This window comes from Gekko japonicus, unplaced genomic scaffold (genome assembly GCF_001447785.1).
Source record: "Gekko japonicus isolate JY-2015 unplaced genomic scaffold, Gekko_japonicus_V1.1 scaffold232, whole genome shotgun sequence".
Classification (NCBI taxonomy): Eukaryota; Metazoa; Chordata; class Lepidosauria; order Squamata; family Gekkonidae; genus Gekko; species Gekko japonicus.
Window position 1 is genome coordinate 830,673 of NW_015162481.1, and position 14,438 is coordinate 845,110.

Genomic DNA, 14,438 nt, shown 5'->3' on the forward strand with positions numbered 1-14,438 from the left:
TGTCTCGCCAGTCTCTCTCTCTCTCTCCCCTCCCAAAGCGAGGCCCGCACGGCTTGCAGCCTCCAGGCCTCGGCAGTCTTCCCGCCGCCGCCGCCTCTGAAGTGAGGCCCGCGACTGCCAGGCCTCACCGCTCTCTCTCTTCCCCCCCTTCAGAGCGAGGCCTGCGGCTTGCAGCCGCCGGGCCTCGCCAGTCTCTCTCCCCCCCCGCTCTGAAGCGAGGCAGTTCACAGAGTATCAAAAGAATACCTTGAATAATTAGTTCATTACTTGCTGAATTTGCCTGTTTTCCCAGATCAACCAGTTCCTGAGTTGCCACCTCCCCACACTCAATTGGTAGAATATGTGGCTATGGTAGTAGACCCCAGCCCTCTATGCCTCTGGAGCCTCGTGCTGACTCCTCTTCCTTTCTGTATTCACCACCTCACTCTGCCAAGCTCCAGAAGGACACCATCACACACTCTTGAGGATGAAGGGATCATCTTACCCCCTGCCCTTACTTCCCCTTTGGTTACGTGGTTGGGAGACGATATTGTATAGGTAGGGTACCGATATCAGGCTTCTAGGGTTCAAATTATCAAGGTTTAACAAAAGAGTCAAGCACACTCCAGATTACTTACAGGCAGCAAAACTGAGCAAAAGTTGGGAAATAAAACTGCAAACAGCAATCTGTCTCACCTGACTAGGCTAGTCCCTAACCTATGTAATTAAACGAACAGGCACTTAACTCTTGGAGATACAATCCTAAAGAGAAGTTCCATTACCTTGAGTTCGAAGTTTGGGCTTCTTCCCATTGTGTGACTATATACAGATTAACTGAAGTCCTTCATACCAGCCAGCATGAGTCTAGAGATGTGAGCAGTGCAAGAGAGCCTGGGAAGAGAGAGCTTCCCTCTTGTGTCTAGGGAACTGCCAATCTGTGCCAACTGCCAGTGGAGATTGTCTCTTCCTGTTGGACACAGGAGGGTGACCTAGCTATCCTTTTCTCCCTCTCTGGTGGGGTGTGATTTTTCCCTCCTTTAATATTTGCATGTCCATTGGCTTGATTGTCCTTAGCTGGGAGTCAGTTTACAGCCCACTAATTTGCTCCTAGCATCTTACTACCCCTGAGAGATGGACATTACAACAACCCTGCAAGACAGGCCAGATACAGTAAACTTTAGGCGAAAATTGTGGGGTAAAGGGCCATTCTCCACAGTGGCATTTACACAGAAGCTCCCAGACCATAGTTTTTTAAAATACTCTTAGAGGAAATATAAGGGAGTACAATTTACATTTACCTGAGATATTCCCCAAGACATCTTTAGTGTGGCAAACCAAGTCTTCACTTTCTCCATCTTTAAAGCTGCCTATTTCTCCATAGTACAGTGCAATCCCAAGTTGCATTATGCGAATAAACATAGGGAGTTGTTGGTCAGTAATGGACAGCTTCAAACTTTCAACTAAAGTATGAATCTGCAAGAACAGAGAATAACACAAACAAGATTGTTATAGCTTTTTCTTCACAGCAATCATGGTTCTTCAGAATTCTGTATATGTCACCTTACAGCTGAACTATATAAACTGTCATATTCAGTAGGCCTTGCTGCGATCAGGTCTCCAAATTCACCGGCACAGAGACCACCTTTTCTCTACCAGTCCTGTGGAGCCCTTAAAAGCCACTTCATGCCATCTTCACAACCAAGACTAAAAGCCTGAAGAGAGTGACAGAACTGGACACCTCTCCACAAGGTCTAATCACACTCACAGAAACACAGCAACAACCTCAGACATCAAACTCACCTGGCACTGGGACATTGACACCAATAATCAGAATAGCTCTGCAAATACTAAAAAGCAAACTAGAACAAGCAAACCTATTCAACAACACATAATAACTCCATGCTCCAGAAAAGCTGAAGTATTTAGAAGTCCTGGTGACTCCAACAGGAAAATTAAGGATATACTGGTCTCACAGTGACATGAGATTTAAAAGTCCATGACTTTATCTAGCTCATTCTACAGTTATTTTACTGGGGGGAAAGTTATCACAATTAGGAAATCTGCCAAACAGCAATGCTTTGGATTTTAAGAAAAATAAGTAGAATTTGATTTTATAACAAAAAGTAGCACACACTAAAAATGGTAAAGGATAATGAAATACAACTGTTCAGAAAGCATAATTCAATTTTGCACAATGGAGGAATTTTCATCATGAAAATCCAAACCAAATAGATTATTCTCTTCTTCCAAATGTGTTGTGTTCTTTCCAATACAGCCAATCTTAAGTTAGTTGGTTTTCAGGTTGATTGCATACATATTTGGCAATAATAATGAAATTCTCAGGAAAATGGTGAACTTACAAGCTGAAACAAAAAATATATATTGACAAGTATGCCTATGGTGTTCCAAAACGTAAACCAGTGGACCAAGGTGACACAAAAATTTAATCCACTTGCATGCATGATCAAAAAGGGATAGTTACAGAACACAAATGTCCAAGGTCTTATGTGATCTAAATTGTCAGTAGTGGTAACTTGTGTTGTAACCATTGTGATAAAACAGTTATCCCAGAAGTCACTGGTTTCAGTCAACTAACAATATATGAAAACAAGAAGAATGTGACCATCATAAGATACAATGAACCAATACTGAAGCATTCCGCTAACAGAAGTATGAATTAGTTTTAACTGCTAAATATTTTTATAGATAGCATTTTTATTATGTAATTTCAAAATGTTTTTGTCTGTTTGTTTTGTTTGTTTGTTATTTCACTTTGTAATTTAAGAGGAATATGTACTGACATAATTTTAGAGACATTGCCTTATTTTACAGTGTTATGGTAGTGATAATTTGAAGACTTGCCCTAAAATCACATGACCTCAATTCCTTATAGAAAGAGGTTTGGAGATTGCTGTACAAAAAATTTTAAACTGTTCTTCAAATTAAAGTTGTTTTAAGTCATTCCTCAATTTGGTGAGCGCTTTTGTGGAACCCTGATAATGATCCAAGGCAAACTGAAATTTATTTATTTTAATTTTACTTCATTTACACCCCACTTTTCTCCCCTATGGGAATCCAAAGTGACTTACAACATTCTCCCCTACTCCACTTTATTCTCTAAACAACCCTATTAGTTAGGTTATGCTGAGTATAAGTTAGGCTGAGACTGGCCCAACGTCACCCAGCAAGCCTTCATAACAGAGTGGGGGTTCAAACCCAGGTAGTCTGATGATTTTAACCACTATACAACACTGCCAAAGTTAGCAATGATGTCCACATTTTTTGAGAGAATTTCAGAGTTATATCAATAACTACTATATCAATGGCTACTAACAAAGATTAGCAAATTTATATATTTACAATGTAATTACATTAATCTGAGCAATTAATCTGACATACATTTTATGCTAACCCAGAATTCGTTAAAACTGTCTCTGTAAATAATGAACTAAAAGAAAGCAAAGTTTTCATTATTACAACCACAATACCAATTGACAGTGGTGAACACTGTGTCAATGTTTCCATTATATGCTGTCAGAAGTTTGCAATTCTGCCATGAAAAATTTGCTTTCTTGGCATTAACCTTGACGATCAAGACCATGGCTGTACTTCAGTCCTAAATTAAAAACAAGAACTTGGCAACTTTTAAAAGGGGAGGAGCAAAATGTAGCATTCAGCTTGCACTCAACAAGCATTGAATAGAAGAATGCCTTTAACATATCATGGCTTATGTCAATTATGATTCTATACAAGGACTCATTTATACTATGAAAACTAATGAACATTGTTATCTGAAAATAACCATTCTTTCCAATAATTTTAGAACTACTGCACAGATAGAATATTTGTAGACAAGCCGAGAAAAGCAAGACAATTCAAAGATCTGCCAACATAAGTGATCTGACGAGAAGTGCACACCATTATATGGTGGTATTCAAATCCCGAAGTACATAGCCAAACCAGAAGTTTAAAGAATATAAATCTTGTATTACAGGCCAATATGGACACAATGAACACAGTAAAAAATGCCAAGTCAACTGCCTTCTAGATTAGAAGGAACTGTTTGTAAACTCTGCATGGCAAAACAATTAGGTCTGGCCACTTTCAGGGCTTTCCCAGGGGCCCCAGTATGGCAAAGGAGAAAGTTCCGTTATACCCTGGGCTTCCTTGTGACTGTTCCCAGTTCTTCTCTGTGCAATGAGATTCAAACAGGGAGTGCCGCTTTTGTCCATCACGGCAACCTGTAGCGACCTCACACCCTTACTCCTGTTTCTTGTGACACCTTCATAACTCACCCCTCCCCTTTTGCCTTGGCAATGAGCCTGATACTTGAGCCAGCAGTGGATCTGATCACTAGCATGGCTTGGAAAGCTAGCCCCCAACACGTCTCCAAGAGAATAAACTTCACCCATTCCCATTGCCTACCCACAGCCTATCCTTGTCTGTCAACAGCTTTTCGGGGTTGGGACACCCATTGGCTATGCAGTGTCATCTTTGAAGACAAAGCCACCTGTCACAGTCTTCTCTGCATACTCTAAACATCAAATCTAGACAGTTAACTTTTGGGGGGAGACAGAGAAACAGGTTTTAAGTATCTAATAATTAATTGGTAGCCTGTACTGTGAACCTGCGACCACACATTACAGCATGAATGTATATGCAAACAATGGTCTGCACAGCATATGACATTAATGGTCTCAATAAATTTCCACATCAACATCCACACATCAGGAAACATTCCTGAAATAGATTACAAAGCTACTCAGCCTTTTCCAACTAAATTCAAAAACAGGTTAAATGTCCACAGTACACACCTGTCTTAAAAAGGAACTGCAGACTGATCTTCCAACACTACCATTTGCATTGTTCTTGTTAGAATTTCATGATGTTAGGTAGCTGTTTATGTATATTTATTGTATTTACTGTTTTATTGCTTTTAAATGCTTGTTCGCCAACTTGAGCCAGTTCCCCGGCAAGGTGGGATATAAATTGAAAATAACAAATAAATAAATCTTGAAATATATTCAGTGTACCGGTTTTGAGGGGCTATCATATACCACCATGGCCGCCATCTATACTGATCTGTATTTTACTCATATATTGTTTTATGTGGAATTTTATCGGATTGCATTTATGAACTGTGTTTTATTGTATTTTAACTGTTGTATGTTCGCCAACTTGAGCCAGTTCCCCGGCAAGGTGGGATATAAATTGAAAATAACAAATAAATAAATCTTGAAATATATTCAGTGTACCGGTTTTGAGGGGCTATCATATACCACCATGGATATTAAGTGAAATTTTCACTTCCTTTTGAGTATAATAACCCATTAGCTTCCTATTACCAATGGAAATATCTGAAAGGGTTAAGCTGAACAATGCAAAATATCAAAGAGTAAATAAACTAATGATGCGAGGGGAGAAAACAGTCTGACTGATGTAAAGTGCCAAACCATACATCACAAATGTGTTCCCAGCAGCTAGGTTACTATTCATGGAATCTGACGGCTTGGGTCCAGTCACGTGTGTCCACCTACAGACCACAACTTTCTCGCCCCCTTTCCTGCTGTAGCTCAAAACGTCCCCTGAAATGATGTTCCTGAGAGTTCTCCAAGAAGCCCCATGGGAGGGGGCATTTGGGGCTGCAGCAGGAACCAAGAAAGCCACATTCCACAGGCAGCAATCCTTCCATCTGTGGAAATTCTCCAAGGGATCCAGGCCAAGATCCTGGTTACTGACCACAATAAAACTGTTTTCAAACCTGGTGTTCAGAAATGAATGGTCTTCTGAAAGACAGAATAAAAATTCATCCCTTATCCAAGATCCCCTTTTCCCCCTCAGGGTATATATTAAGTTATTCACACAGGAAATCTGAAACAAATCTAGCAATGTACTTACTTTAATAATAGATGGCATCTTTGAATTAAGATTATCATAAGTGAAGTGTAGACGAGTCCTGAATGAACACTTGTAAAGCAGGGGATCTTGATAAAACTCAATTTTGCCACTGGCATTCCTCTTGTCTAAGCAAACAGTGCAGTCAGAAAAATTGATCACCTTCCTTAGTACCATATCCGTTGCTTGAAAAAGAAAGATATTAGACAGTTTAATTTATTTATATTTATTCATATTTGTGTCCCACCTTTTGAAAAGAAATTCGCAAAGACTGTTCATAATATAAAGAGGATACGACAATAACCAAGAAACAGCAAAACAATAAGTAAAGTAGAAGCAAACCAAAAGAAAACCACTGGTAGAAGTGCAATACAGATGTAATACACCTCCTGGAATAAAACAACTTTTGCTTTGCATCCAATGGAGCAATGAAGATGGGGCACATCAGAATTATCTGGAAAGATAGATCCCATAACTTCAGTGCCACTGATGAGAACGTCCTCCCCTGCATAATGACTGATCATACCTCAGACACAATAAAGTTGGCACAAAGATCTTAAAAGAACAGACAGGTTTATATGGAAGAAGGCAGTTCTTAATGTACATTGGCTGCAGTCACACGGAACATTAGCCACCCTAGTCAGACGGAAGACATGCGGAGTTTCCGGACGCGATCTCACCGGTACGTCTGGGAAGCGTAGCCCTCCCGTGGCTCAAACGAGGCTTCCCACTGAAACTGCGCAGCAAAATACTAGTACCTCGGAGGTACTAGTATCCGGAAACCGCGGGGCAAGGGCGGGCGTCTGATCGCGTTTCCGGTGGCATCCGGCGCCCGCCCATGTTCCCGTCCTTGCGAAAAAGTTTTTTCCCCCAGGTCTTCGTGGATGCGCAAAAGCACCCTACGGAGCATGCGCAGTCGTGCTGTACAGGAAAAAAAACTATCCAGTTTGCCGATTCGCGCGCTTCGTTTTTGCGCGCGGGATTGTGCTGCGATCGACACCTCTCCCTTCCCACGGGACCTCCACGGTACCGCCACGGTACCGCCACGGGAGGTCTGGTCAGGTAATGGCGCCTTAGTTTGCCCTGGGGCACACTGCCACGCTTCCCCCCCGCGGTTTCCTGCTCGTGTGACCGGGGCCATTGAGTACTTTGAACTAGGTCCAGAAACCAACTGGGAGCCAATGACGATGTTGCAAAGATGGCATTATTTGTTTCAAGAGGCCCACTCAAGTCAACATTCTGTTGACTGCATTTTGAGCCAGCAGTAGCTTTCCAAACACTTCCCAAAGCCAGCACAACACCAACCAAGCTACTGTAATCTAACCTAGATGTCATTAAGGCACGTATTACTGTTGCTGCATCTTTATGAAAAATTACAATGGATCCAGCAATTTAAATGGCACAAGACACATAAAAAATGGGACTGGCAAAACATTAACCTCTTAAAAAGCACTCTTAGCTATCATTATCAGATGGGTATCCAGGACAAGGACCAGATCCAAGAGCAGCCACCCACCCTTTAAGCTGAAAAACTGCATTTTATGGGAATACACAATGCCATCTAATCCCCACTCTAGGATCAGACAGATTCCCAACCGTCAATACTTCCGTTTTGCCTAGAATAAATTTCAGTTTGTTCACCCTTATCCAATTTACCACTGAATTCTAACATGGGTTCAAGTTCACACCTGCTTCCCTAAGATTTTATCAAGCGAGGGGAGAAACTGAGGGCTGTACACATTTTGGCAACAGATTTCTACAGAACCTCATCCAATGGTTTCATGTAGATGCTGAATAGCATGGGAGCCCGCATGGAGCCTTGCAGAACCCACAAGTCAAAAACCATTGAACTGTGACATAATCTCCAGCACCACCTTCTGGTAGAATACTGTGTCCCCTGCCCCACTGCGTCCAGGCAAACTGGAACACCACCATGGCTGATGCTATAAAGAGACAGTGAAAAATCCACCTGCAGGGCCTTTCTCCCTGTGGAGTTATTATAAAATGTAATAAAAGCCATCAAAAAAGTTTCAGTCCCAGTTTTTAATATGTTAAAAGGGAAAACATTATACACCCTCCCATTCTTATACATCTTATACATCATCACAAACATTAAAAAGGACCATAAATCTGTCTGTTACATTTTTACCCGGGTCTTCCTCCAAAGAGCTGAAGTGGTTATAAATAGTTTTTATTACCTCCATTTTATCCTCACAACAACCCTTTGAGATAGGTTAGGCTGTGAGAGAGCAGCTGGCTCAAGGCCACCCAGGGATCTTCATGGCTGAATGAGGATTTAAATCTGGCTCTCCCTAGCCCTAACCTGAAATCACTATATTATGCTGGTTCTCTTCAAAGATAGACCTCCCACAACAACATATTCCGAAGTGATCCATGAAACACTGGGGAGACCATACTAGTGAAAAGTTAGTTTATCCTACCAGAGGGTATTTATTTCAACAAGCCTGTGCAGAAACTCAAGCTCCTAGCTTCCCTGTGCACCATCTTTCATTCTAAGTCGAAAACAACAGGAGCCCAGAACTAAACTCTCTTCAGAATTTGAACAAACCTACTCAACAGGTCAGTTTCTCCTTGGTTCATCTTCTCTTTCTTCTCTGCTTTCATTTCACCAATTCCTCCTGTACAGTCTTCTAGAAATGTGCCTATTCAATAATATCACTTAAAATTCAACAGACTGCTTACCTGATATATCCATAAATGCCCGATCCCAAAATTCATCCACTGTGTAACATTCTGCTGAAGTGATATTGACTGAAAGAACAATGTCATCCTCGACATATTTGAGTATAAGATTATTGATGACAATGTTGACATTGTTAACAACACGCCAAATTAAACTCTGTACATAGCCTAAAAAAGAAACATGGAATTATTCAGTCCTTTGTTTGGAAACTCCACTGTAAAACAGAGAACTGGATTCACTAAATCCAGCAACATAAGACAATCGTACTCACTGAAAATCTGACTCACTTAATAAACAAAAGTACACAGACTCTATCACATCGCTTATATGCATCTACTAAATAGTGCACAGGTGGGTAAAGCAGTAACTTTTTAAACTCCTCCATTTTTCATTTTAACAATATAAACAGAAAGCAGTAACAAATACTACAAATTGATCCATATAAAGTTGCAAAACACAGTTTTCCAATTTGTACGTGGGTAACCCAGTTGCCAGTGGACATTAGCTGTTGCCCCAGCAACCAACAGAAAGTAGACAGTGCTGCATGTATCACGCAACACCAACAAGGTGATCCCCACTACCAGGAAGCATCAGTGCAGAAGCAGTCCATGTGCCCTTCTTCCTCTCCCGCAGCAGAAACAAACACAAAGTAAGCAAAGGATTTAAGACGCATAAATTTGATAACTCAAGCTTACTGTAAAAGATTATACCCTTAATATCCATTTTCACGTAAATGCCCCAACAAAAAAATGATGGAGCATTGGTTTTCCAAGCCTGGAGTGATCTCCAGTAATTATACTGAAAACTATTCTTTCTGCACTACTTTTATTCAAAGGGCTTATTTTGTTCCTGATTCTGGAGAAGAGACACATGAAGGGGAAATGTTTGGTATTAAAGTGGCTACAGGAGTTTTGTTTAGGAAAGGATAAGTTTCCCCAAGTCAAAACTGAATGTAGTTATGCCTTTTACTTTATTATATTTATTGTTTAATAACAAGGCCCAATTTATATAACTACCTGGTGGCAAATCAGGATCAGGAGTAGTCTGTTGAATTCTTCGTGGTCTCACTGATGCCTTTATACTTTCTGTGGTGCTACGAGTCGTCGAACTGGAGCCACAGCTTTCATGGTCATCCTATAAATTGTAACAAATACTCATCATGAACTCCATCAGGGGAAAGAAAGGCAAGCCGTTTGACAACTAGGCCAGTTTATCCACTTTGAAACTACAGCACGAGTGAACAAATATAGATTAAGATCCAGATAACCAAAGAGCTTTCGGTTTGTTTCTCAAACCACAGACACACACACACCCTATATTTTTTTTACCTGCTGGTGCTTACAATAAGGGATACTATATCAATACAGAATTATACAGAATCTTACCAGAATTATACATTAACACTGGAGTGAACAGTCATTTTTTCCCCTTAGTAAAATACGTAATGTAGTAAAAAGCAGTAATCTTTTACATATATTCATATCTGTCTGGGCATTCATTTTTTGCAGAGGTATGAAGATGCTTTCTTAATGGTAAGAAATAGTGTTATTTATATGGAACATCTAAGTTAATACACTCATTCTTGGGAACATAAACTTAAGTGTATTTAAAAAGTCAAAAGATTGAATCAAAACCTCTCAAAATGAGTATTTTTAAAATAAACAGCCACTAATATTATTGTAAAACAAAATTCGGAGTTTAATTACTGGAAGACGACCATGTGGCCATGACCTTACAAGAACTATGTCACTATTTAGATCTTTTTATGTCAAAGAAATCTGCAGTCACACATATTTCTGTTCAATGTTAACTTTGAAAACACACAATTAATTTTTGAAACATATGTGGCTGCCTCATAAGACCAGAAATAAAACATGTTCATTAAAGAGATGTGAAAAAGTTCCAAGTTAACTGCCAAAACTAGCATAATTATGAAAATATTTAATGCTGGAACCCACTGAAATCACACGTTGCATAGAGATCACACTGATGTCATGACAAGCTTCCCAGCCAAAATGCACTAAAACTACTACAGCCCTAATAAATCTAGGTCACACTATATGACAAACATTTTCAAGCTTAAGAAATTCAAATTATGGTTTTCCATTTTAAAAAATCATTCTATTAATTCCAATATTAATACATTTTATAACAAAAACAGAGTTTCAATAGGTAAACAAATTATTCCTAAAGACTCAATTAAGATAGTAGGTATCGAAATCTTAAAGAATTATGAAGTTTCTCTGTAAGTGTTTCAGGATGCATTTTGCTTAAGCATTTACTCAGTTGCTCTGTAAACACAACTGTGAGGGCTGAAGCTGTTTGAAAACAATTGCATTTTCTTTATCTTTGTTATACATCCCAGGATTCCCATAAGCAGGAAAAAAATATTTTCACCTAGTAATCGTCACCAGGTAGCTTCAAGGAAAAAATCAGCTATTTAAGTACATCAATAAACTATACTTTCCGCAGGCTGTGTTATTGTGTAATTCCTTGATACTCTCAGCAGGGAGCATATACAAACTTCCGTTTTTATTCTTCCTTCCCAAGGAAACATACATTTTAGCTAGCTCTGACAGCCAGATATTACTTGTGTTTATCACTGGCCACACACCTTTTCCAGCTTCTCTGATTCATGCGGAGGATTTGGATGAACAAGGAGAAAATTAAAGGGCCACACCAGTCACTAAGAGACGGAAAATAAGGCCAAGGCCAATGGTGCAAAATAAAGTAAAAATGCATTTTATTACTCAGTTAGAATTCCCAAGATGCCCTATGCATTTCGCCAAGAGGCTTCTTCAGGGGAATCTGTAATATATAATATTTAATTACATTACTGAGCTTACATAAATAAAGGCTATTTAGTTAAAATTATTGTATAAATAAATAAAACATGGAGGATTTGAATGAAGAAAGTGGTCAGTCTCTTATTTCAGACTGGGTTATGGAAACACTGGGATGGAGTAAGCATCTCACTGCTTCCTAGAATCTTCCCAAATCCTGATGTAGAACTGAAACACAGAGACTGCCCTTCTCCCAAGTCTACATATATCAAAAAACATGGGAGAACATCAAGATCTGTCTCTCCCATCTATCATGAAATGAGAGTCTTCTTCTGGAATGCATGAGGAAATTGCAGGGCACACCAGGCTTGACAAACAAAGGTAGGTGGTCACCCAAAAGAGATCAGTGGTGGCCCCTGCACACCTAGCAAGCACACACATGGATTCCTGTCTCTTCTACAGGCTTTTTGTACTGTAATCTGCTAAATTTAAGACTATCCTGGACCCTGTTCAGGTTATTACAGCCAGTGTATTAGTATGGCATCAATTTGGTGGCAATGCCTTCGATCTGTAAAAACACCACGACCATATTCAGAAGTGTTCTAACAGAATCCCTCTGGATTGCGTTTGTAACATAAATACATACCCAGGAAGTCTTTAACCATTAAGATGTATCTAATGTGCATTCCAGCTTAAGAGCATAAGAAATAAGCAAAATAAATACTACAAGCCATCAAACCAAGGTTAACCTAGTCTTCCATTCTATGAAAGAATTTCAGTATCCATCAGAAGGTCCTACATAACTTAGTTAGCAGATGATCAACAGACATGGGCCATCTTCAATGAACGTCAGTCTAGTTCTTGAACTAGTGGATAAGTGTACTGCATAGAAGAGACTGGATGTTATATTAGTGTATTTCTGTTCACCCCAATGCACATCACAGATCCCAAATAAACTATCCAAGCTGGCCACAGAGAAGTAACTAAGGACAAGCAGATATGAACAGCAGCAACTACAACTTGTAAAAAGACAGCCATCTTAAATATGGATAGTAGGTTGATATGAGTCACTAATATATTATACATAGCATCTTGCGTTGTTGATCTGTCAGTACAAAATAGTCCTGAAATGATTCTGAAATAATTTCCTGAAATAATTCTGAAGACTCATGAAAGATCTCATCAGTAAAATAGAAGAACTTGAGTAAAAAAAAACCCCTTCACTCACTTTCACCTTCCCTTGTCCTAATCCATTTATCATGTAAATTTCCCGACCTACCTATCTTTCCCTGAAAGGGGAAGAGCTGGCAACAGAGCACAGTGAAGAGTAGGCAGAAACCATCACTTCATCAATCTGGCTGGGGGCCAAGTGAGTCCTAATGCCTAGGTGACAAGATTAGCCCCTAGTACTTCCTTCATGTGCCAAGAGCAGAGGAAAATAGCATTTTAAAGTGCTTAGCGTTAAATGAAAAATGCTGGATTACATTTCAAATAACTAAAAACAAGATTATTTCTGTTAAAGTGCAGCCAAAAATAATATCAAAGACTGCAAGGCCTATTTAAAAGCTTGAACAGTTTGCTAGTTTACTAAAAATATAAATCACAAGGTTTCATGTTATAGGCAGAGACTTCAAATTAGGAATGAGAAAAATGTTGCCTATTTCATTTTATTACATTAGATTATATACTTGTCACTGGCTTTGGTTCTGCACTTTTCATTATTTTTATATATTTACGTTACTTACAGTCCACTTTTCTCACTGGGACTTACACATATGGAGTTGGTACAATCGAAAAAATTGGACATTCAATAGCCAATGCATTAGGATCTTACAAGTCAAGAACCACCAGAAAGAACCGGAGCATTCACATGACACATTAAGTGGTGCAGAAATTACATAACAGGGTCGTATTTGCAATAAACTATCCACAGCAGCATAAACCACAGTCCCAATCATTCATCCAAATAAGTTTGTGAAGCATTCTGTACCATGCAACCCTATCACCTGCACAGAAAAGCCCTCTTGAACTGTTTGGCTTTGTATAGTTTGCAGAGAGCCAGAACAATGGGAGATTTCCTGATTTCCATTCCACAAGGGGGGAGCAACAAAGGAGAAAGCGTGTATATGGATAGTCGTTGATTTTGCCCACTGGCACCTGCAGAAGCCCCTGCTGACATCAGCAAAGTTATGGCGAAGCAAAGGGAGAGAGGCAGTCCTGCAAATAACAGGGATCAAGGCCATGAAGGGCTTCGTATGTGACAATCAGTATCTTAAACTGAGCCTGGTAACAAATGGACAGCCAATGGAGCATCTGCAGAATGGGGCAATATGCATGCTCTATCTAGCTCCCATTAATAGCCGAGCTGCAGTATTCTGGGCCAGTTGGCATTTCCACGTTTATTTTGATGGGAGACCAATGTACAGTGCATTACTGTAGTCGAGTCTTGATGTTGCCTTGGCGTGCATCCAGGTGGCCGGATCAGCAATATCAAGGTAAGGAGACATCTTACGGGCTAGGCTAAGTGAGTAAAAAGCCTTTTTTGCAGCTGCACTAACTTGCTTCAATAATGTGGGATCCACTATGACCCCAAGGCTTTTAACTGAGTCAGCAAGGGTCAGCTGAACTCCATCAAAAGTAGGGAGAACAATGTCCTTATAGATCTCCTTCTTCCCAACTTGCATTACCTGTCTTTTCAGGGTTTAGTTTCGATTTGTTCTTGCACTGGTAGATTCATTTGTATATTCTACAGTATTTATATGCAATTTATGTAGTCTTTATATACTTGTAGTGTAGTCAATATATATTATTGATGCACACAAGGATTCACTGATCGATGTACCAATAATGTTGCAAAAATTGTAGCTTCAATGCAGCAAACAGAAAATGGTTAAAGTCTAGTAAAAATAGTCTGGGGGGGTTGCACAGAGGAGAAGTACAATTAAAATGAGGATTTGGGGTTGAATCAACAGGCACGACAAATTCAAAATTATCCCTACTTCAAAAAGGATTACCCTGGGAATACTAATCAGTGCATGGGGCTACTGTACAGAACTAGTTGGTTCCTAAGCAATTAT

At 39.7% G+C, this 14,438-nt stretch overlaps 1 protein-coding gene across 1 annotated transcript in view; it reads right to left on the reverse strand.

Annotated features, from left to right (window-relative positions):
- Nucleotides 1–14,438, reverse strand: part of VPS13B (vacuolar protein sorting 13 homolog B (yeast)) — a 512,836-nt gene that overhangs the window by 460,693 nt on the left and 37,705 nt on the right. Inside the window, exons 4-7 of the mRNA XM_015405853.1 lie at nt 9,595–9,712; nt 8,578–8,745; nt 5,878–6,059; nt 1,278–1,452 (exon numbers count right to left, since the gene is read on the reverse strand). Of these exons, the coding sequence (XP_015261339.1) occupies nt 1,278–1,452; nt 5,878–6,059; nt 8,578–8,745; nt 9,595–9,712 (643 nt within the window). The remainder of the gene's footprint in view (nt 1–1,277; nt 1,453–5,877; nt 6,060–8,577; nt 8,746–9,594; nt 9,713–14,438) is intronic.